We start from the raw sequence: 24,347 nt of genomic DNA on the forward strand, positions 1-24,347 counted from the left end.
ACAGAAACCATGAGGGATACTTCCCAGGCAGATTGACCCATAGAGTGAATCCTGTCTAAAAAAAAATCATCATTTTGAAATGAAAATAGACAGGAAACAAGGTTTTCAACTAGCACTAAGAGATCCCAACAGCAGACGATACAAGGCTTCAAATCTGCCAAAGTAATGCTCTTGTTAATAAAGTTTATATGAATAAATTTATTTTATAATAAATCCATTTCCAACAAATGCTTACCCTCAGTATTTACTGACTTTTCTATTTTAATTCTGAGTGGTTATTACTGTGATTTGTACAAACTAATGGTTTGTAATTCTATAGTTTTTCACACACATGCTGTTCAAATTGGGTAAAACTTAATTTTCATAGTCATTCATAGAATAAGCCTTGTAAGGCATCTTGTTTCCATTTTTGGGTGATACAGTGATTGTTGGGTACTTTAACATTTCTGGTAATAAGAAATTTGGGGTGTATTTAATATAATTTTAGAATGAATCTTTTTTTTCTTGTTAGTAGCAATATTCATGGTAGAATGTGAATAGAGAGACAAGATAATGTTAATACCATGCTTTAAATGAAGCTATTACATGCTAAAATTTTACTTTAGAATATTTGATTTAAATAACCATTCCAAGTATTTCCAGGACAAAGTCAAATGGAAAAAAAACTTTCTTTGGAAATGTGGTTTCTTGATTTTCTTTTCTACTAATTTATGTTTTAAGATCTTGATTTCTTTTAGTGTGTACTGAGCCTTGTTTTTAAAATGGATGTATGTGATGGTCTGGGTGAACCAGGCACATACACACTACACAGAACAAACACAGATTATAGATCATATGTGAATCTAGGAAGGAAATGGGATGTGTGCATTATATTTTCAGTGTGTTAACTAGATTAATATTTACAATTATTCATATCTCTATAGAAGTGATCTCTGGTTTTTATACTACTTGGAGTGTTTTCTTTATATCTAAGCAATTTGTTGTTTAGATACATAAAGATCTGTTTGCTATTTTCCCCAACATTTCAAAAGTTACATGTGTTGAGCTAAACTTTCATAATACATGATATTTTATATTCTCTTAATGTAGAATCTAAGTTAATGTATTTTATTTATAGTATCAATAATAGCTGTTACATTTTGAAAATTGAAAAATCCTATTTATGTATTATTATGTCAAGCAATAGTTAATTTAGAATTGCATCATGAAGTTATAAGGTATAATATAATAGCAAATATGGTTCCATTTTTCTAAGTATTTAATTTTCTTAAGTACCAATTAAGACTTTTAAATTTTATGCAAATACTTAAAATTCCTGTTGTGATATAAATTCTGTGTTCATATATGCATTGCTTTGTAGAAAATGATTGCTTTATTCTGCTGATTTTTCTGAAAATTGTATATGATGCTAAGTAATAAGAACAAGTATTTATGCCTCATCTGTGCTATCCCTTTTAAAAAATACTCCCTTCTACTTTTAACCCTCCTACTAAATCATTTTCATTGTACTTTGATTTATTTATAATTTCTGTACTTTGAAATTACTATAATTTAGCCCTTATTATCTACATTGTTCAGCTGCTTCGAATTATGTTTTTCAAGTTGGCAAAAGTATAAGAAGGAGAGGAAGACAACTAGGGGACAACTTATTTATTCGCTTTCTACACCTTGGTTCTCTTACAACTCATTCTCCAAGTAGAATCATGACCAGATACAGCTACGGCTGGAACTAAATGGGCACAAGTAAAATAACATCGATACCTCTATGAGTAACAACTGCAAGCTCTTTAGGTCTTTCTATCTGCTCAGCACTGCGTGGTCTTCTCCTTGTGCTTTGTGTGTCTGCTTGATGAGGAGAGAGCTGGCCGTTGGATGTGTTGGGGTCCAGACCTGCATTTCTGAGACTTGTCTCTTGCACTCGCTGTTCCTCGGAAAGTCTATGGCTGGTGACAGCTGTAACACTGGATACAGTAACATCTGCAGGTGTGCTAGCAACAGCAATAGCACCAGTGGCAGTCCTGTCATTCTCCTCTAACTCACCAGTGGAGGAAGTGTGGGTCAATGGAGAAGAACCTGTGGGACACAGTAGCACTAGATGCTAACTTTTTCTTTTGAATTTTATCGATTTTTTTGATAAGTTTAATAAATTATACTTTCTACTATACCTTAAGGATAACCAACATGGTGAAGTAAAGCAAAAACACACCCCTAAATTATGAAGTACCAGAAACCCCTGGATTGCTTTTATCAATCTATGAGCGCAATCACAATAAAAAATAAAACATTCTAGCAGAATACATTAAGGTAGACAAAGGTGGAAGAGAGACTTCTTTATGGGGCCCTCCATCAATGATTTTCGTCTTTTTAGCTCATCAGATGGATTTTGGTAGATACAGATTTGACAGAATGAGTAACTATAGAACCACACTTTTCTCAAAATTATGTTTTGAATATCCTGGCTTCATATCCATTCTAATTTCTGGGACAATATCGAGCATTTCTATTTTAAAACAAGCAAATGAGAAGAGACAATGTGAAATCAAAGCATGAATGAAAAACAAAAGTGATGCGGAAGTGAGAGAGCACTAGGTATAAATGCTCATCTTGATTCCATTGGCCAGGTTAGTATCCAATCTGGAAAATATTCAAGGCCATGAAAGACTTTCCTCTTATACTGTTGAGATGCTCTCTGAAATTAGTTAATACTTTTCATCATTTGAAGTTCAAGTTTTAGAGAAAGCAACTCTAATATGAATAAAACTAAACAAATGATTTCACTGAGAAGTGAAAACAATCAATACCAAATGGAATTATTAATAGGAACAGTTTATTATTATTCATCTTTGTTTTAAAATTACAGTGCATATTTCTACATATTAATAGCTCATTATATGCATGTATACTGATTTATAAGCATAAATTTATATGTGTATGTAAATTACTATGAGTTAATTTAACTGTAAGTACAGAACTACTTATTTCTTCTCTATATTAAATTGCCAAATTAAGATACTTTTCTTAATATTGGTAAAGGTTGTACATTCTTGACTTGGCATGTTGATTATATAATAAAAGTTAATCTTATAGTAGAATCATGGAACTTATTGAGGATATATTTAAGTGAATCTTTAAATACTTAACAAGAGAATCAGTCAATTTTGTAGCTTGTGCTTTCAGTAAAGACTGAAAAGTTCTGCATAAAAGGTTTCTGAATATTTTTGAGGTAAGTGAGCATTGCATACTTTATATTTATATATCCTTCTCAGTTTGCATTTCAGTCAACTTTGCCTTAATTAGGCCTTTTTGACAAGCATACATAAGGCTGTTTAAACACTATGAAAGGAGTACATTTCAGCATCAGTTAAAAAAATTTGATCGAGTTCTACCTTGTATTTTTCTTGTCTAGTGCTGTTCATGCATTAGTGAGTGTGGTAATTCTGTTTGCCTAAAACACAGAGAAAGGTGGACAAACATGGAGCCCTTAATTGCTAGGCAGGAATGTGTAGAGATGATTGCCAGGAACTTTTCCAATATGGATTGCCATACCATTATCAATCTCGATAGATTTACATAAGAATCATATAATAATTACTCATGAAGGAAACAGAGATGAAACACATGGGCTTATATTGAAGAATAACTGGATTTTAAAATATCAGTCAGAAAATAAATTATGTTTCTATGTTACGTGGTGTGTGTGCGTGTGTGTGTGTGTTATGTTTAGAAAACAAGGGTGTCAGATAACTAGAGTGGAGTTACAGGTGACTTTGAAACCTTCTAGGTAGGTTCCCTAACTGAGTTCCTGTTTTATTTCAGAGATCTGAAGTAAGGACTCTTAACCACTGAAACACGTCTCTGCCGGAAAGACTTTTGGTATTAAATAAGGAAATCATTTAGCTATAAACATGCCATACTAAAAGTAAGAAAAGTAAAGGAATTTGTACTCTATCCAAAACATGTCAGGTGAGTTGAATGAACACACCTCACTAAAAAGCTATTATGACTATTTTGAAAAGAGAAGCATTTGAGAACCAATTTGTTGTTGAATCTTGGTTCTTGAAAATAGTCTTTGGTTGTATTTCTAATTATTCACCACAAAGTTTCTGATAGATTATGAGAGCCACTTCCTCACAGCACCCAGGGTATAGATTCAAATTCAGATTAAACTGAGAGTTAAACCCATGTTTGGTATAGTTTAGAAGAAAGATATTTGAGCTACTCACTCTTGATGATTTGAGCATTAACCTCTGTATCTGAGCAATGGTAACAGTGATTATTTATTTCTCCATTACCCCAAATATGATAAGATTTAACAATGAAGTAAGAAAAACTTTATTTCTTTTAAAGTCTAGCCAAACATGTTTGTCCACCAAATATTTTATAAACCTGCTATGTTTTAACACACATTGTACTCTTATTCCTTCCATCAACACACTAGAATTCAAACAAAATATAGATTTAGATATTTGGGTATTTGCTTATTGCTGCAGACCTATCTTTAGACTAGTGCCTGAAATAACATAGGGACTCCAAAAATATACAAGGTAAAAATAAATGAATGAATGGATTTAATAAAAAAATTCTCAAATCAAATTATCAATAATAAGTAGGATAATTTAAGTGAAATATTATTATAACTACATACTATGGATAAGTCACATTTTAAATGCTGTCATGGTTAAAAAGGAATTCCAAATGGGAATAAGAAACAGGTTAACTATAACCTATACATTCAAGAACATCACTTTGAGAAAGTGTGAAATCTGAACATTGAGAAGCAAACTATTAAATATTTTTTACCCCTTCAGAATATCATAATATAATCTGCTTTTGATGGGGTTGCTTGTATCTCCAAATTGAAGAGTGAATATGATTAATGAAAATAGAAAGAAGAATTACATATAACATAAGAAGATCTATTTAAAAGGGTTATATTAACTCGTTCAATAACTGTTACCATTTTATAATATATATTTGGAGTTATATACATAAAAACATAAACCAGTTCAGAATAATTATACTGGTACCTATTTGAAAGCATAAGAAACATGAAGTTTTTCAATCATTTAAATTGATTATTTAATAGCTTAAAATCATTAAAAATATTCACACACGTAATGATCACACATGTGGGGCAACTGTCAATGTTGACATAATCTTAGAATGAAGTGCATCGTCAAGGCAATCTATAAAATAGCACATCCAATATTTAATATACTGTTTAACTTTTTCTTAAAAAAGAAGTATGCTGCTGTATAATGCCAAACGATTTTCTTCAACAGCGCAGTAAAACATAACAAGACATACAACCAAATTAATGGGAAAATGTACATTCAAAAAAATCTGCTCATCATATAAAATAGAATCATGTATATAAAGAGTGTTTTTAACAAAATTAGATTATCCTTTAATTAACTTGAGCTATATTTTAAAGTACTATGTTTATAACATGAGACATCTAAAATATAAATTCATTATTATTAAGATATTCCCCATATAACAAAAGAAAAATGAAATGATATACATATACAAAACATGCTTATACAAATCATAAATATGTGTCACATTTGGAATCATGACAATGGAGAATGACATACGCTACACATGCAAGTTATAATATTCATAAATGGTGTGTACAATATCCAATTTGGACTTCTAATGCATTTTAATAAAGATTACTGTTGTAAAAGTTTTGTAACATTAACAATAAGTATATAAGAAACATAAGCCATTAGGAAAGCATAATTTAGAGAATGTACAAAATTAAGTCTTATAACATGACTGAACGAGAAATTCCTTTTTATTAACTGTTATTCCAATTCAAATCTTATGACACATTGATTTCTAGTGATTGTTAACCATGAGTAGGTGGCCCCCAAATAAAAGATGAATACATTAAATGTGCCTTAACAGTCCAAGAAGATTCTCTTAGCTGTTTGTTCAAGAACTGCTTTTGTAACTTATCTTCCCTGCTCCGTCACTTCCTAAATTTCAGAATTTTATCTGAATCATGCCAATGAAACGCTCCAACGGAAATAGTAATAAGGACATGTAACGGTGAAAACTGAAACAAACACTGAAAATGAAAACATGCAAAGTAACTGCGTATATTTGCATCCAAAATAAAATCAAGATACTTCTAATGTTGCTATTATATTTGAGTCATTATTTACATACTTTACAGCTTTTATTCATTGAAGTCATTTTGCAGTTTGGGTTTCTTCTTTTTTTTATTTTTTTACAATTTTTTAAATTGTCTTATTAGTGTTTTACCTGCACGGAAATCTGTGCACCAGATTCATGTCTGGTGCCCAAGGATGTGTGAGCTTCCATGTGGATGTTGGGGATCAGACCCAGGTTCTTTACAAGAGTAAGAAATAATCTTAACTACTATGTCTGTCTCCATCCCTGCTTTTCTTCTCATGTCCAAGATCGTTTACATGAATCTTGCTTGGGAAATGCCAACACATGAAAGCACTCCTAAACTTGCTGAACTTGGTGTCTAAAATCAAAGGATGCTTCTGCCTTACAATGTCTGATGCTGCTATTATTATTAACAGCTAAGTAATTTTGCATTTAAAATCGTACTGTTTGCCTCTAGTTCAACCTTGTGTCTACTGGGGTCTAAGAGGATTCATTTGCTACTATGGCCCCATCAGCATTCAAGTTAGAGCAGATACATGTTAACTGAGACATAAAACTTTGAAATGATACAGAGTAGCGTTTTCTTTTAATCTGTTATTATTTATATAAACCTGACACTGTCTAGAAGCACTTAAAGTTATTAAATAAACAGAATTAACTTATAAATCACTTTAAAAATAGTACTATATTGATCTTACTAAATTATACTAAATTAATACTGAATAACCATTAAATTTTTGGCATTTAAGGTTCCCCAGTTAATGGAATCTACCCTGGTAATTAAATGGCAATGGTAAAATGCAAAAGTACGGTAACTTGGGTTTAGCTTCTGAAGTGCTATCCAATAACATGGATCAAGTAACATGACATCACAATGTATGGTAATTAGATACGTACATACTAATTTAATATGCAATGGAGAACTTAGAAAGTAATGTCTTTCAGATTTTGCATTGCCAAACGTTCATTTTCTCTTAAATTACACATATGTCTTTAACTTAATAGCAAATGTAAGTTAATAATTTTACCTTGACTTGGCTATTACTCATTGAATACAAACTGTCTCACTGATATAATGACAAAAGTGAACAAATAATAAAATATTTTCCATTAAAATGAGATTCATGAGATTTTATTGTCACATTTACTAAATCTACTGTCCACAAAATTATCATGAAATGAATATTAATAAAATTATTTTCTGTGTCATTATTTGACATCCAGAAAGTCCCTCCCATATTCTGAATTTTCTGAAATGATAACGACTTCACATATCAAATAATAATGAATTCATTTTGACAATGATCTGTAGAGATATCAAAATGATCAAACAGCATTCAGGAGACATCTGTGTTGATCACAATGAAACTATTACACTACATTTAAATATGAATGAATGAGTGATATGGTAAATACCGAATTTCATCAAAAAATGTGAAAAATAGGCTTACCTATTACAACCAAAAGTAGAATCAATGACATTTTTGTGAGAGTCTTGAAAATATTAACTTTTTTCAAGTGATCACTTGTTTCATGTGTTGATTACAATTAAGCTACAGTGTCAAGGGTTGGCACCTCCTCACCCTCCTGTATTTGCATTTTGGAAACCTCCACTACACACCACTTGTAGGAATCCACAACACACGAGCTGAAGTCCTTGTTACAACCAAACACGGATGTCTTCCAAGAAGCCACAATGGTAACACTGAAAATCTACTATAAAGATTTATATGGAGAGTAATGGCAAGTGTCCTCTACACACATTTACAAGTTTTGCCATAACCTACTACAAACATCTTTCCACCTGGAAGTCTATACCTTGTCTGAAACAGATCTTCTCACTAAGTTGGAGAATCATAGGCTGCCACCAGTTACCCCCCAAACAAACAAAGTATAATTATAGATGTTTGTATGTATGCATTTATATATTCATACATATATGGATATATTTTCCATAGGAGATTCAGAGGTATTATTATTATGAAAACTATTATATGCCTTCTTTAATGATTTTGTATAAGAAAAATTAATTTCAAACTCATCATGTTTGTAGTAATTCTTATATATTACTAACTTTGGAGCAGACACTCTATTCTTTATATTTATTTATTCTAATTCCTCTTAAAGGGTAAATTGAATATTTGACTAGTATTAACCAGAAGTTAAACATGTAAATCGGAATAAGATATTTAAATAAACAATTCTTTTCTTTGTTCAAAATATATATTTTATTCTATATTTAGTTATAATTGTTACCTATTAAATGACTGACTGATTGATAATATATAAAACCACTAAGAAATTTTGCCTTTCCAGATAAGTCCAAATGATACACCATATACCATATGGTACAGGATATACCATACGCTATGCAACTGAGTTTATATTTCACATACCAGGATAGAATAAGGAGAATTTTATATTGCTTTTACAAAAATAAGTGTATAAAAATGGGAAGAAATTACATTTGATAGTTTGAAAGTTTCTATTTTAGATATATTTCTGAAAATTGGCTTTAAAATTCCCCTTTCTTTCATTTTAAGATACCTGTTTCTAAAGCACAAAATTTTATGATTGTGTTTTTATTTGATATTAAAGGGAGACAAACAGAAAAGGTTGAAGCTGAGGTTTGTTTTCCTCCCAGTAATGATGGGGGGAAGATATTTGGGAACTTTTCCTGAGCTCTCTTTCAGTCCTCCTGTGCACTGACTTACAATATTTATTGTAGATATTCATGTTATTGTCTGTAGATATACGTGTTATTCTTGTCTGTAAATGTACCTGTTATTTTTATTTCCTCCTGTTTCTGTTCAATTTTGAAAAGAGAGGTGCCATTAATTGTACAAATTTCAAACGTGTCTTTTGTTTGTACGTTTGCTTGATTGGTTGTTTATGTTTGGTTGGTTTTTGAAACACTGTTTGCCTTTGTAACATTTCTAGCTATCTGGCAACTAGCTTTGTAAATCAGGCTGGCCTTCAACTCATAGAGATTCACCTGCGTTTGCCAACCAAATGCTGGGATTCAATGCATGTGCCACCACTGCCTGCTTTTAAATATCTTTTAAAGCATGCATTGTGCCGGCTTTATACATATATGATGTAAAGGAACCAAGGGCTTGCCTTACTTCTACAATTTACTTTCCACATTTTTTATCACTAGTTTTTTTCTTAGGTAGAAATGCTTGGCAAATTTTGGATGATGTGTACTCTAGAGAGGAATAAGACACCATTTTATTATTTATTGATACACACTGACTGAGATATGATTGACCATAAACTAGTAACTGATCCCACACATTATTATATGATTAGATGATCTAGTCTAATTATCAACTATGGATGCAAGACAGATGTGTGTGGATAGGAACCAGCTAGTTTAAAAGAGGTATGGGTGTATAGGATCCATCTAGCCTAAGAGAGATATGGGTGTATAGGAACCAGCTAGCCCAAGAGAGGAGTGGGATGTTAGAAACCATCTAGCTTAAGCGAGGTAGGTGTGGGTATAGGAACCAGCTAGTCTAATAGGGGTATAGGAGTATAGGAACAAGCTAGCCTATGAGAGGTGTGGGTGGATAGGAGCCAGCTGGCCTGAGAGAGGTATGAGTGGTTAGGAACCAGCTAGTCTTCTGGTGGCAACACTAGTATAGGATTGACTGTATACACTTGCAGAGCAACTGGTAAGAATTGTCATAAACAGGCAGAAGTAACAGAGTCTATTAGAAACCCCAGGCAAAAGGTCTTATTTTTCCTGCAACTGACACTCTGTAGACATTAGCATATTTCTTAATATGAAAATTATACTAGGAGAATGTGCTTGAAAATAATCACTGTTTTAGAAAAATATCATATAGGAGGAAAACTGTAAATAAATGTGTTACAATTAAAAAGATATTATAATTCAATCTAAAAATATTTATCAATACTATATAATGATGGTAGAGCTTTACATGGTTTATATTTAGCGCTAAGTATGCTTAAGATGGTAACTTGGTTATGGGACAGAGAATCTTTAATTTTAGTCAACACAGAAAGAGGACTGAATGAGAGAATCAGAGAAACCATCAAGTTTGACACAGTGACTTCTGGTCAACCTCTTTGACTTAATTTTCTAGGAGTACAGAGTTTAATCCGTAAGGTATTGTAAACCTGAAGGTTAATTAGATATCCTCTTTTCCAAAGCCTCCCTGGAAAGGAGATGGATAAATTTATGTTTTAATTACAAAGGGACTCTGTATAATTAAGGAGAGAATACATTTGATAAGACATGAAATGGACACTGGTAAACTGTAGATAGATGTTCAAACTACCATCCCTTTAATATCTTTGTAAATAGTATGAAAGCAACTTAACTTTGGATTCAATTTAGAGAATGTGATGGTGCACGGGGGCTAATAATATCCTACAGAAAATAGATTTTCTGGTTTTTCTTATGTTTACATTTTAAATATTCTAAGTATAAAATTATTACATTGCATCCTTTTTTTCTCTATCCCATTTCTCTTTCACAAACATATTAAATACCTATGCAGGATAGAAACATACAATGTATTATAGAAGGCATCTGTAGATTTCTTTCTAAGAAGACTAATGGCTAATTAACCAAAACACTATGCTATGCTCCGTATTGGGTAACCAGAGAACTAGGAAAAATTCGTGGAACATTCTAAATAATTCTCTCAAGAAGCATTGAAATATTTAGGGGATGGGCCTTGCCTTTGAATTTAAAATATCAAAAGGTTATTCCTGGTAAGAAAGGAGGGAATAGATTTTAGTGGGTACAAATTTAGAAAAACTGTACCAGGGGATCTGCCATGCATGTATAAGGCAGTGCAATCTTTCTGTCAGGACAGGTATGGTGATAAAAATTAAAACGGACACCTAGCAGTAAAGAGTCAAGACATTTCAACGTTGCTTCAAGAGATGATGTACCAAGGAACACTCTCAACTACAAGATTGATAGGACAAGATTGTCATTTTGTAAAGGTTGTTTTAGCTACAAAGTGAACATGGTGTTGAAGGCACACATCACCTGGGGACAGGTCAAACATTTAGTTTATACAGTCATGTGTATGAGACTCTTGACATTAAATCCCTAGATTTAGTAAATGTCAATATAGAACACACTAAATCTGAATGTCACAAAATATACACCTACTTTGGTTTTATTTTGCTTTTTTCCTCTTGTTTTAATTTGGGATACATGTATAGACTTTTATATTTATATTTATAATGGAATATTCATTATTTATTTTAATTGAACTGCAGAATAATCTATGAAAGGTATTTTAACCATCATGCTGCTAATTCTAGAAACATCTTGCATTTATTATAAATAAAAGGTAAGTGAAAAATATTGATCCTTTGAAAGAAAGTCTATTTTGATTGATATTGTGAAAATTCCTGGAGTTACACAGCAGGCATGATGATATTACATGAAGATGGTTTTGGAAACCTTCTTATTAAGCAACAATAGATGGAAGGCATGTTAAGAACATATTTGAGATCCTTTTTTTCCTTATATTTACTGCTACATTCTGTCAAATATCAAAATCCTCCAGTTCTGTTAACCTTGATTTGATTTGAATAGGTTAAGTGATCACGTGAAGAAAAGGATATTTATAAATAGAGGGAACTAAGTCACACATGAAGTAACTAACACCTAAGATGCCCTAAAAGCTTAGTCCTTAAAACTAATATACAGGATAAGTGTCTAAATATACTGAATTCAGTTTCCCAATCTCTAATTATCCAGTAAAACTTTTTGGATTTTTAGTCTACTGCAGATGATATGAAAGAATAAGATTTAATTATCACCCACCATTCCAGCTCTCTCTCTCTCTCTCTCTCTCTCCCTCTCTCTCCCTCCATTCCTCCTCCTCCTCTCTGTCTCTCTCTCCCTCTCTCCCTCCATTCCTCCTCCTCCTCTCTCTCTCTCTCTCTCTCTCTCTCTCTCTCACACACACACACACAAACTCACACATACATTCTCTCTCTCTTTCAGTGGGTGTGTGTGAGAGAGAGTGTGTGTGTTCCTGTCTGTCTGTCTGTCTTTCTCTCCTTCTGTGTATGAGTGTGTCTGTCTGTCTCTCTCACATACACACACAAACAATTCGCAGAACACTTGTAATATGACACGAGAGAACTACAATATTCCAAATTATGATTGCATAAAACGTGGTCTATGAAATTTCAGTCACTTCCTAAGAAATTGTTCAGTATTAAAATTTAACAATGGGTTCGATATTTTCTTCCCAATTTTCCCACACATTTGTAAAGAACTGTAGGATTCTTACAGATTTCAAACTGTGATGAAAAGGACAAATTGCTTTCCCTACTCTGACCCTGTAACTGCCTAAGTAGAAGGTTCTTCCTGTTAACCATAGTACGTGCTCTCAAACATATTTGATTGGAAGAACAAAGTAATATTCTTTGTACATTTGTATCTACATTGCAAATACATATCATAACTCTTAACTTGTGAACATATAACAAGTACACAGCATATACCGTTTTATGCTTTCCAATATTTTAGTTTCTGTTTAACTTATGTCCATTTTATATTTTACATTTACCCCTGTCATAGTTTCAATTTTTCTATTATAAAATCATTTTTCGAAATTAATAATATTTTTAAAAATTATCCTCTGCTCACAAGAGTAAAACAATACCCTTATCTTCCTCATGGTCTTTGGCCTTACTTCTGCTTGGGTTATTGTTTTACAACATTTAGCATGAACCAAATATCTGCCAAATTGTGATTTTTTACACTGTACCTACTATAGAGCCTTCCAAATTTTAGAAAACTCTGTCAAAACAATGCTCTGTTTCTGTCTCACAAGTTCTCTTTTTTGTGAAAAAAAATATTAACAAAACTAACAAAGAGTGAACCAAGACTCTCTTAGCTCTGGTTGAAACCCTTTTGAATCCATTTTGTGATGAATATTCATCACTTCCTCATATAGTTTCCTGTATGAATACTGTGGCTTCCATTGTGAGTCTGTTTATAGTTGTCTTTATTATTATGACGTCTGTCCTTTGAATGCATCTATTCTTCGGGAATTGTGTCAACAGTATTTTCTTCCTTTTTTTCCTGCAAATAATGAGATAATCATGTGGTTTCTTTCCTTAAGTCTATTTATGTGATTTATTGCTTTTAGTGATTTGTATATATTGATCTGTCCCTCTGGCTCTGGTGTGAAACCCGAGTCTTTGTTTGCCAGGAATATTGATCTGTATTTGTGTGTTTTTTGTTGGCTCTTTCTCTGGTGGGTATCAGGTAGTGTTGGATTCATAAACAATTTGGATCTTTCCTTCATTTTCTATTTTTACAGCATAATTTGAGGAGCATTGGTGTTAGGTCTTCTTTGAAAGTCTGGTAAAGCTCTTCCAGCTCCTTCTGTCCCTGGGGTTTTTTTTTTTTTTTAGTTGATAGAATTTTAATTACTGCTACTCTTTCCTTCGTTCTTATGAGTCTGTTTAATTTATTTTCTTTATCTTAGCTTTACTTTGGTAGATCATATGCATTCAGAAAGTTGTCTGTTTCTTTTAGATTTTGCAATTTAGTGTAGTAAAAAAACTATTATCTAGTATGTCTTTATCATTATTTTGGCTAATTTAGCTAAAGGTCGACCTATCTTAATCTTTTTGAATAACTAGCTCTTAGTTTCATTGCTTCCTTGTATTTTGTACATTTTTCCTTAATTTAGAAATAATTTTATTTTACATATCAAGCATTTTGTACTTTTTTCTATTTTACATTTACTTATCTCCTCCCATTTGCTGTTTTATGGGTGATTTGGCCTTTGTCTTGCCAAGGCATAGGGTGCACCTTAAGTCATTAACTGGAATCTCCCAATTTTTTTGATGTATGCACCTAATGCCATAAATTTACATCTTATTTTTGACATAATTGTGTCCCATACATTTTAGTATGGTATAGTTTCATTTTAATTTGACTATAGAAATTAATTTTTTAATCCTTCCTTGACTCGCTTGTTAGTCCACTGTGTACTTTTTGATCTCTGAGCTTATATGTTAAGGTCTCTATGGCTTTGTTCCATTCTGGACTGGTATAATGTATGGTGGTATTTTAATTTTCATGTGCCCTATTTATTATTTTGTTTATTTTTGCTTTGTGTTGTGATGCAAAGTTGAATTTGGAGAGTCCCATGGACTGCTATGACCAACCTGTACTCTAGTTTTGGTTTTTATTTTAGGTGGATATCAGTTAGGTGTGGTTGTACTTGGTGTGTATATCCTGAAAATTGCAGTATCCTTCTAGTGGATTATTCTTTAGAGAGTATGAAGTGACTGTACTTTTTTTGGACTAACTTTGAAGACTGATTTCAGAAGTTTATATCCAATAATCAAGTGACTTGGTGTTTCTCTATTTAGCTACTGATACCCTTTCCTTATCCTGTGCTGTAAATGCTTTAACTCTACTATATAATGAGGAAATTCTTTTCTGGTCCTGCCTATTTTCTGTTCTAAGTGCTTCTTGTACATAGAAGAACATTTTATTTTTTAGACTTGAAAATTTTTACTGAGGATATTCTCTATGTCTTTGCTAAGGTGTTCTTCTTATCATACAGCTTTAATTTCAAGGGCAGTCTTCAACATCTCAAAAACTTCCCATTTTTCATTCATAGATTTTTAAAAAATTCTTCTTGACCATTCTGGTTGTCCCTGTACATTGTCAACCTGGTTTCTGTTTCCTACATGATCAACTCTGACAGCCAAGCTTTCCACTGCAAATTTTCTATATCTAATTGAATTTTTCATTCATAGAACCATTTCAGGTTAGTTTTGCATGTCAAATTGTTTTCTTTGAAATCTCTTTTCATATCTGGAATTTCATTCAACTTTTGATTTTTCTCTCTTGCACTACAACCATGTGATCATTGAGTTGTTAAAAGCTAGATGTAGTTAATCTTTTTAATTATTTGTCTTCTGAAGACAAAGACCAGAAGATTTTCTTAGTCACTCATTGGTTTTCATCACTGTCACATTGGTAATTTTAGTTGAGAGACATGTTCTCTTAGTGATCTATGTTTCTGCCGTTCTGTGTTAGCACATGAACATCTGATGTAGTTTATATAGTTACACCTTTCTATCATTTTTTTGTTGGTATCATCTCTCTTCTGTCAGAGTGGTAGTATATAATGTCCAGGAGAGCATTGAGATGTTAGTGGTATAAGATATTTTCTTCTGTCGAACTGGTATTGAGGTTCTATCCCTGGCTATCTTTCGAGAGTCCCGTAGTGCCCGTGTGAAAAGATGGCATCCAAGGGTCAGCACACTCTTTTGTTGTCATCTCTACTGTTACCTCTACTGTACTTCTCCAAGTCCGATTGATCCACTTCAAATAAGCTTTGGTGAACTGGTCCTTGGGATCAAGAGATCCCAGGAAGGTAAGTGGATAGTCAGGATGCCATCCCCATCAGGAGGATCAGGCCTTTAGGGGAGAAAAGGGTTTCCTTACCACAGAAAGTGAAATTCTGCAGGAGAAGTAGTTTAGGCAGTGGGAAGTAGTGGATTTAGTTTGATCCAGTAGGTCAGAAGAAAAAAACACCCACAGGGAGATGGGTAGCTAAGGAGTGGGAAAAGCCTATCTTGTGGATAGGGTAGGGAGGTCCCAGAGAAGCAGGGTGACAGAGGAGACAGTGAGAGGGACTGTGTATTAACTATGAAGGAAAGGGAAATAAAAAAGAAGCCAGGTCTGTCCATGTGACTGGAAGGAGTTAACTTATCTGGGGAAGCAGAGAAGGCAAGTCCTGAAATAGTGAAGCAGGTCCCTGGCATTTAATTTATATTTTATGATTAGATACTTCAGATATTAATGAAAGTCTGTTTCTATGGAGTTATCACTTCTACTGATGGGGGAAGTCCTATGTACATGTCTGTTGAGCCAATAGGGAACCAAGATAGGTGGGACTAGGAGTCCAGGAGAACTCTGGGAAGGAGAAAGACAGGGAGTCAAGATGTAACACCATAGGGTAGGAAGCCCGGAAAGTTCTCCGGTAAGAGAAATACTTAGATTAACAATTATGGGGTAATTACTTAAGTCAGAGCTAGCCAGTAAGAAACAAGCAAGACCAACAGCTTCATAATTAATATAGCCTCCTGTGTGTTTATTTGGGACTCATGCGGCTCTGGAGCCATGCTGGCAGGAAGGCTTCTCTCAAGGAAAAGGCTTCTCTTTACATTCTACTTTATATTTTTTGCATTTATTCAGTGTGTGTGTGTGTGTGTGTGTGTGTGTGTGTGTGTGTGTGTGCATTTTGCGAGGTCAGAGGACAAATTGTGAGACTTTGTTCTCTCACTGTACCATGTCTGTACTTCGTTAGTTATAAGTCATCAGGCTTGGTGTGCACTGTTTGATTTTTTTTCATTCTTTAATACATATATGTGTACATACTAAATTTCCACTGTTAAGCATTGTCCTATACTAAAACATAACAGTGAACAAAGGACCTAATATGAGAAAAAATAAGAAAGAAAAAAAACCTCAATCAAATCATGATATTATGTCATATCAGTTTAAATATACTCTTGGTTTGGTGGTAATACTTTTTATTATTTAATTTTAGTCATTTATTTTACATCAGACCACAGTTTCTCCCTCTCCTTTCCTTTCATTCTCTTCCCCCACCTCTTCCAGCCCCTACCCCAATCCAGGCTTCCACTGTTTCTGTAGAGAACAGGGAAAGCCTCCCATGGATATTAATACAGCATGGTATATATCGAGCAGAGGTAGGACCAAGCATCCCCCCTTGTATAAAGAAGTACAGTCCTATTCTCTATATTGCACCAATACTGCCTTTGATAATCAGTGCCCACAGAGCTTTCTTTTTCCTATAGAACTAAGTGTAAGTGATTCGGTGTGAGTTGTAGACCTTGTATATTGGCTCCTAGTATGTTTTCCTAAGTCTGCCATGCATGGTGTATCACTAAGCTATTAGGAGATGATATTCACAAAGGAAGAAAATGAATTACCAGTTTATAACACCAATACCACTTGATAAACCCTCTGTGGACCTTCCCAATCTAATGAGCCAGAAGGCTGAGGGCAGCTAGCTTCTTGTGTCCACAGAAGGCTCATGTCAATCGTCAGAGTGCTGATAATTAGCATTGCTGCTTAAAGTCGCACAGTGGGGTGACTTTTCCTGTTTCAGTTAAATGACTTACATGGTGGAAGGTCAGCTTCTATAGGAAAAGATAACAGAAGACCTACTCTAAGCAGTAAAAATAAGAAACAGAGGCTTTCTGGAGAAATTGTATTTAATTTAAATCTAAAATTTATGAGCAATTTATTTTTATTTATTTTCTTTTCTCTCTCTTCTTTCTATCTTCCCCTCCCTTTTTCTACCATGTGTTTAGAAAATAAAAGTGTCTTTGATATAAAATAAATCATCCATACTTATGGGAAGCATAGAAGTATTTAAAAAGACATTTTCTGACCAAAAATTAAATTTATCATGCAATAGTGTTGCATGCGTGCATTCTAACTTTGTAGAAGCTACGTTAGACAGCTTGAAACCTTCCTGTTAAATAGAGAGAGCCTACCTACAAAAAATATGCAAACACTTGGAGGTTTTTCAAGCATGATTACTCTGGTCATCATTAGAGAAAGAAATACAACATTTAAACTCAAAATTATTCATCTTATAATCTTTTCTTCCAGTTGTATTTTTTTATTTCCCAATGCCACATAATGTACATACTACTTTATGAATCTTTCCTAAATGTTTGGTAGGATGGCTTACTGAGCTATCGATATCCATTGTTTGTAATCCGTTTGTTTTCCAGTAATGTTAAGATCTTCCAAGCTAAGAATGTAATCAGGTCCTGGAGTTTCAGTTAGTAGATAGAGGTTCGATAGGATTTTCTGGGACATCAGGGGTTCTCCAAGCTCTCTGTTATACCATATGGCCAATGCCAGAGTGTCTGCAAAGATGGTCAGCTGGCAAGCATCTTTCTGGGATGCTGTAATTTGGAATGTGTTCTCCAAAATTGTGTTCTCCTTTTAGAAAAAAAATAGACTATAAAATCCAACTGGATTTATGCCATTTTGGCTTTGTTGACTGTAGGAAATACACTTTTAGAGGGGCAAATAATTCCAGGTTTAAGTAAGATGAAACTTAATATACTGTGCTCTGAAACTGAAATTAAATAACGTGGCATTAGGCAGTAAATAAGCTATTGCTTTTTAAGTACATGAACATAAATATGATGTAAAGAAAATGTTATTCTATAAAGGTAAAATTATGTATATAAATACCATCTGCTGTAATTGATGCTGTCCCAGAAAAGTGATTTACAACAATTAGAAGCCCCTTAAAATATACCTCCTAAACATATATGGTTGACTTTTGTAAATGAGAGACAGATCATTACAAAATCATTTCAAAACTACTTCACAGATGGACTATACATTATATAAGAATAAATATTTGTTTGAAAATAATTTTGGGGTTTGATACAACTATGATCAAACTAGGAATAAAACTATGGCCAATTTTCTTTACTTTCATTATTTATAAATAGAGTTTAGACAGAATGTGTTATAACCAGTATTTCCACCTTGAATGTACTTTTACAGTATTTCTCTTAGAAATTAATTGTTTGATAAGCAACATTAGTTTCACAGCAAAGGTAAAATCATTCTCATTTAGAAGAAAATCAGTGCTGACACCTCTCTTCTCCATGAGGTAACCAGTAAATGCTAATGAAATTATAATACTGCAAACGAACAATTAACTTAGCATGTGTATACCTGTGATAGGTTATTTTCCTTGACTATTTTGAAATAGTGAAAATATTGATCTTAAGTACATTTACAGAAGTGATTTACTACAACTGGTGACACTCTAAGAGAAACTCAAGGCTACCTTTACCAGCAACTATCATAAGTGAAGCACTCCTCAGAATTGTAGTTTCATAAAGTCTAATTTATTAGTTATCATTCTTTTTTATTATTTGTTTATTTTTTTTAAAACAACCTTATTTTACATTCCAGCTCCAGTTTCTTCTCCCTCCCTCCTGGAGGTCCTCCTTCCTCCCACCCCCCTCATCATCTCCCCATCCCACCCCATAGCCACTCCTCAGAGAGGGTGAGGCCTCCCATGGGGAATCATCAAAGTCTGTCACATCATAGGTGTCATTCTTAAGATCTGAACTCCCTCAGTCATGGTACAAAAAGTTCTCAACTGTGCCAATGACTTCATGCATATTCCCCAAGTTGAATTCTGTCTAATTCACTATTGAACCGTATGTTTGGTTCTTGATATAATTGCAGATTATTGTAGGATGAGACATAAGAATCCAGTGGATGCGTAGGGGGAATGGGACAGGGGGTTTGTGAGGGGCCTGGGATGACAGGAGGGAGGGGGAACTGGGATTGGTAAGTAAAATAGGATGTTTTTTACTTTAAAAAAGAATCCAGTTTCATCATCCTAAACATACAAATAAGTATCCACTTTAAACAATAACTGTTTATTGAAAATGCTGTCTTTTAAACATTTTTATCACTGGCCTCTTCATCAAAGATCAGGGGGCCACAGGACTGTGGGCTTGTATGTACGCTCTCAATTGTATGCCATTCATAATTTGTCTGTTTTTATTATTATTTCTCCGTAATATAATTTGAAATGGTGATACATCCAGGCTGCAGGTGGTTTCTGTTGTTGTTTGGTTGACTGTGTTTTGCTTTATTGTATTTTTGTTTTATGTCTTATTGTTCATGGTTGTTGTGTCCCTGGTATTTTGTTGGGTGAGAAAATGTTTACATAAGAGCAAGAAATATCATGAAAATGTAATAAAATCCATGTGCTGTAATTTCATGGATTAGGAAATGACAGCTTGAACACAGGAAGTGGTGACAGTGAATTTGTCACATCTGCTCACTGAATCTGAGAAGTGACAGTTTGTACTCAGTCTTGGATAAGGAAGGGAGAAAAGGTATAGGAAGATGTGAGAACATAACTTTTCATTCTCGGGTCCCAGCAAAGAAAAATCTAAACTGGCATAGGCTGTCATATCCCGAAAGCCAGTGAGAAAAATGATAAGCATCAGAAAATTAATGTGAAGACATGAGAACCTTGAGGCCTACATTCTCATTGTCACGCAGCAATGGAGAAGGAAGGGCCTGAGTTCATTGTAAAATGGATAACTTTTTGGGTAATAGAGAGTGCTTCTGCTTGTTTATCTACGGTAATGGTCATGAGCTAATATGTGTGTCTCTTTGGGTACATGGTATGTGCTTGATTGTGTGAAAGGAGTTGACTGTAGTGACTGTTTGCTTTTTCTGAAGAGAAAAAATGTTATACAGTGAGAAGCAGAAACACTATGAGAACACCCAAAAAAAATGAAAATTAAAAAAAGACTCATTGTAAGCTTTCTGTAGACAAATGTACTTTGGAAAGTTTGATAAATTAAATATGAGAATATTAAGGGCAAGGGGAGGATGATAGAGTAAGGAATTGCCTGGGATAAAATAGAAATTGTAATCAAAACTAAGCTTTTTAAAAATGCAAATTGCTAATTGTAATCAATGTTCCAAGGAAATGCCAGACCAGTTGATGGCAAGGAAAAGCTGAAGTCCACAGTGACTGAAAGAAAGAGATGCTATGAGCAGCATGGAGACGCCAGGGTAGTTGAGATGAAGCTGACACGGAAGAAGACTCTTCCTTGACCCTTAGAATTACCCACGTGCACAGGGAAGTGCATTCAAACCACTCACCTAGGAAGTTTACACTTGAACTTGTTAAGAAGAACAAAAATTGGCCATGTCTGAGGCCACAGCAATTCAAAGTACCAACTGATAATGGCATATAATATCCAGAGGAGATGATGATAGTGGATGAATGACAAGTAGTGTGCAAACATGAGTTCATATGTAACATCTTAGATTTTAAGGGCTACGCACAACAAGAATGTCAGAACACTATCATACGTGACACACTATTGTGTGAAAAATGAGAATGACAAACTCACTTAGGATCTTTCCAGTAATTTAGAGGAGTAGGGATAGAATGATCGATGAAAATGTTCAACAATGACTTGAAGATTTGTTTTTCACATGTATGACAAAGAACAGCTAATGCTTGGTCAATGAAGTTTGTTTAGAGAAGAGGATATTTGCGTATGGCCTGAAACACATGGGAGAGATAGACATGCCCAGATAAATTTTAAATAATTCTAGAAACAGACAATTGGTATCTTCTTATATATATATATATGTATATATATGAAATATGCATATAAAGGGAAATATATATACATATATACATATATACATATATATATAAACACACCAATTATAGATACGTGTGTAGCAGGAATTAATGAAGCAAAAGGGCCCGGAATTTGAAACATGGCTGAACCAAAGAAATTGATGTAAATATGTTATAACCTCAAAAAGATAAAAGAAAGAATAAAGTATTCCAAAATTGTGAATATTGACAATACAGATTGGGTAATAGCAGAGCTTATCTGGTCATTTATGGAAGATTTTGACTGATTATGCTAAATGATAAGCTCTATTGATGAGTGTTTACCTTAAATGTGCCAAAAATCCACAGTCCTGACATGTAAGGCTAGTGATTGTACATAGTATATAGATAGTATTTCTTTAAAAGGGAGAGGTGAGCTTGACAGAAACAAAAAACAAAAACAAAACTGTGGTAAAGAGCGCATGTTGTTTTTTTAGAGACCATGTGTTCTATTCCCACTAACCAGAGCTGATGTGGGAAGTTCTTCTCTATGCTGCGAATACATGTTGCTTTTATTGGTTGATGAATAAAACCGATTATGTCAATGGCCAGGCAGAATAGAGCCAGGTGGAAAATACAAACATAAACACAGATAGAAAGAAGGGTAAATCAGGGAGATGCCATGGAGCTCCTGGCGAAGAAAGATATGAGGTAACAAGTCACAAGCCTCACGGTAAAATAGAGGATAATAGAAATAGGTAATTTAATAGTGAGAGCTAGTCAGAAGTATGCCTGAGCCATTGGTCAAATAATTATAATTGATATTAAGCCTCGGAGTGTTTATTCAGGAACTGGTAGGAGTAAAGCCCCCATTTATACACAGTCTGCAGCTACAGACCCAAGTGATCCAATTCCCCCCCTACCTCCATATGTGCCTGCATGTGATGCGTACAGGTTCATGGAGGCATATACAGCTACATATAAATTAAAACAGATGAACAAAGATTTCAAAAATAAGTATGCTACATTAATTCAAGGTGACAATCAGTGAATGTCAACTAACCAGAACAAACATAAATTAATTTATTACATTGCTTTTAAATATCAACTATAGATGTGCTACTACGCTGATTATCCTTATCAAGAGACATCCAAACTCAAGCAGCTGACACATAAAACATGTTATATTTCTGTAAGACATCAAAATTCCAGGCATATATACCCTTTCAACTACTGGAATAAGCAGGTTATTGTAATTATAACTCAACATTAGCAAGGAAGTCCCCAGCGGCCCTCCAAACAACACAGGCTATTGTCATTGTTGTGACCCTATTACTGGTGACACCTTCCACTTTGGCTGTAGAACATAGGGATATCAATCACAAAGTCCTCAGGAAATGCCTCCCCTGTGAGAGATGTTTCCTAGCGGCACAAGTTGCTATTCAGGCTGCCGTGGGGGGAATTTCTGTTTTCCCAGCTTTTAGAGTTGTGTTGGCTTTCTAATCCAAGTCACACTTGGAAATATGATGAATATTTCATTTAAAACGTCATTAGGAAATTGAAAATAACTGAAGAGTTTAAGTATTTAAATTATGAATAATTAAGTTCCCCTAAATAAGTAAAGGAATGATTATAACCATGTTGCCATGCTTTAATTCATTGAAGAGGTTTCTGAATTCCTGAGGACTAAAACAGACATAATCAAACGAAAAGGAGAGAGTCCTTGTCTTTAATCTCAGCAGCTTTCAAGTTTCCAGTATTGGAATTCTATTGAGGCAATTTGACCTGTGAAATGTAATTTAATTATATCTCGAATTCTGTCGTCACTAGCTATAGTGGTATATCGGAAGTTGCCATCTCTGTCCTCATTTAGGATGACATGATGCAAACTCTGTCTCTGAGGGACAGAGCAATTAGGTGTCACTTGCCTCATCAGGCTCAGAATCCCTTCATGAAATTTGTGATGAGAAAGATTTCATTTAGCGTCTTTTAAATTTTATCAATGTCTATATACTCACTATGTATAAAACAATATGTGAAGACATTATAAATTTGATAATTAGTATAAAGATTACTTATATAGTAAGAAGACTAGTATATACTCTTTGACAGTCTGAGAAGGATGCACTAATAATTATAACCATTATGAGGCAATAGACCTCTTGAATTTCCTTTTTCATTAGTAGAATTATTTTATCATTTGACCAGTTTCCCAATACCCTACCCAGTACAGTGGCAATCAATACAATTTTACTGTTTCATCTGTGAATTTAACTTTAGAGTGTACATAGATATAAGATCATGTTTATTATATTTTTCTGTATGTGGCTCATTTTGCTTGATATGTTTCACATTTGTTCATGAACACAAGTTGATTTTATACCTTGCCTAGCGTAATGGCACCACAATAAACATGGGAGTTGAGGTATCTGTGGGTATATGGGAAATATGAAGCACAAGGACACACAGATAATAGTCATAAAAGAGAAACTAATTTTATTATTCCTAGCACAGAAGAAGAATGTAGAGGGGCCTTATGTTCAGTGAAATGAACCTGGATTGGAAAGACAAATATTATATGCCCTCAAGCAAATGTGGATGCTACAAGTATTCGGTCCTTGCAAATAGAATGCAGAGTCATATATGCTGATGAGTGTCTAAAATCATGATATTCAAAAAACAGAGACAAGGAGGACTGTGGGTTGAGGACAGACTGGGCTATATTCTCAGAAACAACCCAAGAGAAGGGTAGAAGGCAGAGGGTGAACAAAAGACAGAGGGGATGAGGAAAGATAATGAAAGGGTTGATACAACTTATATGAAGACACTGATGGGACAAAATAAAATTATTTTCTGATGGGTTAGTGTCTAGATCATTAATGAACTCTTACACATTTAAAATGTATTAACTATAAACATAGAATATTTATTCACATACACACTTCACCCTCAATTCAAAGTAGTCAAATTTGTAAGCTGAACAGATAACAA

General features: G+C 33.8%; 1 protein-coding gene across 5 annotated transcripts in view; it reads right to left on the bottom strand.

The window, feature by feature from the left end:
* Positions 1-24,347, bottom strand: part of Csmd3 (CUB and Sushi multiple domains 3) — a 1,035,998-nt gene that overhangs the window by 647,482 nt on the left and 364,169 nt on the right. For 2 of the 5 annotated variants that reach the window (XM_040730386.1, XM_040730385.1), the window contains exon 7: positions 1,762-2,073. The exons of the other annotated variants lie outside the window; for them this stretch is intronic. In XM_040730386.1, the coding sequence (XP_040586320.1) occupies positions 1,762-2,073 (312 nt within the window). The remainder of the gene's footprint in view (positions 1-1,761; positions 2,074-24,347) is intronic. 5 annotated transcript variants of the gene reach the window in all.

This window comes from Mesocricetus auratus, unplaced genomic scaffold (assembly GCF_017639785.1).
Source record: "Mesocricetus auratus isolate SY011 unplaced genomic scaffold, BCM_Maur_2.0 Super-Scaffold_100023, whole genome shotgun sequence".
Lineage (NCBI taxonomy): Eukaryota > Metazoa > Chordata > Mammalia > Rodentia > Cricetidae > Mesocricetus > Mesocricetus auratus.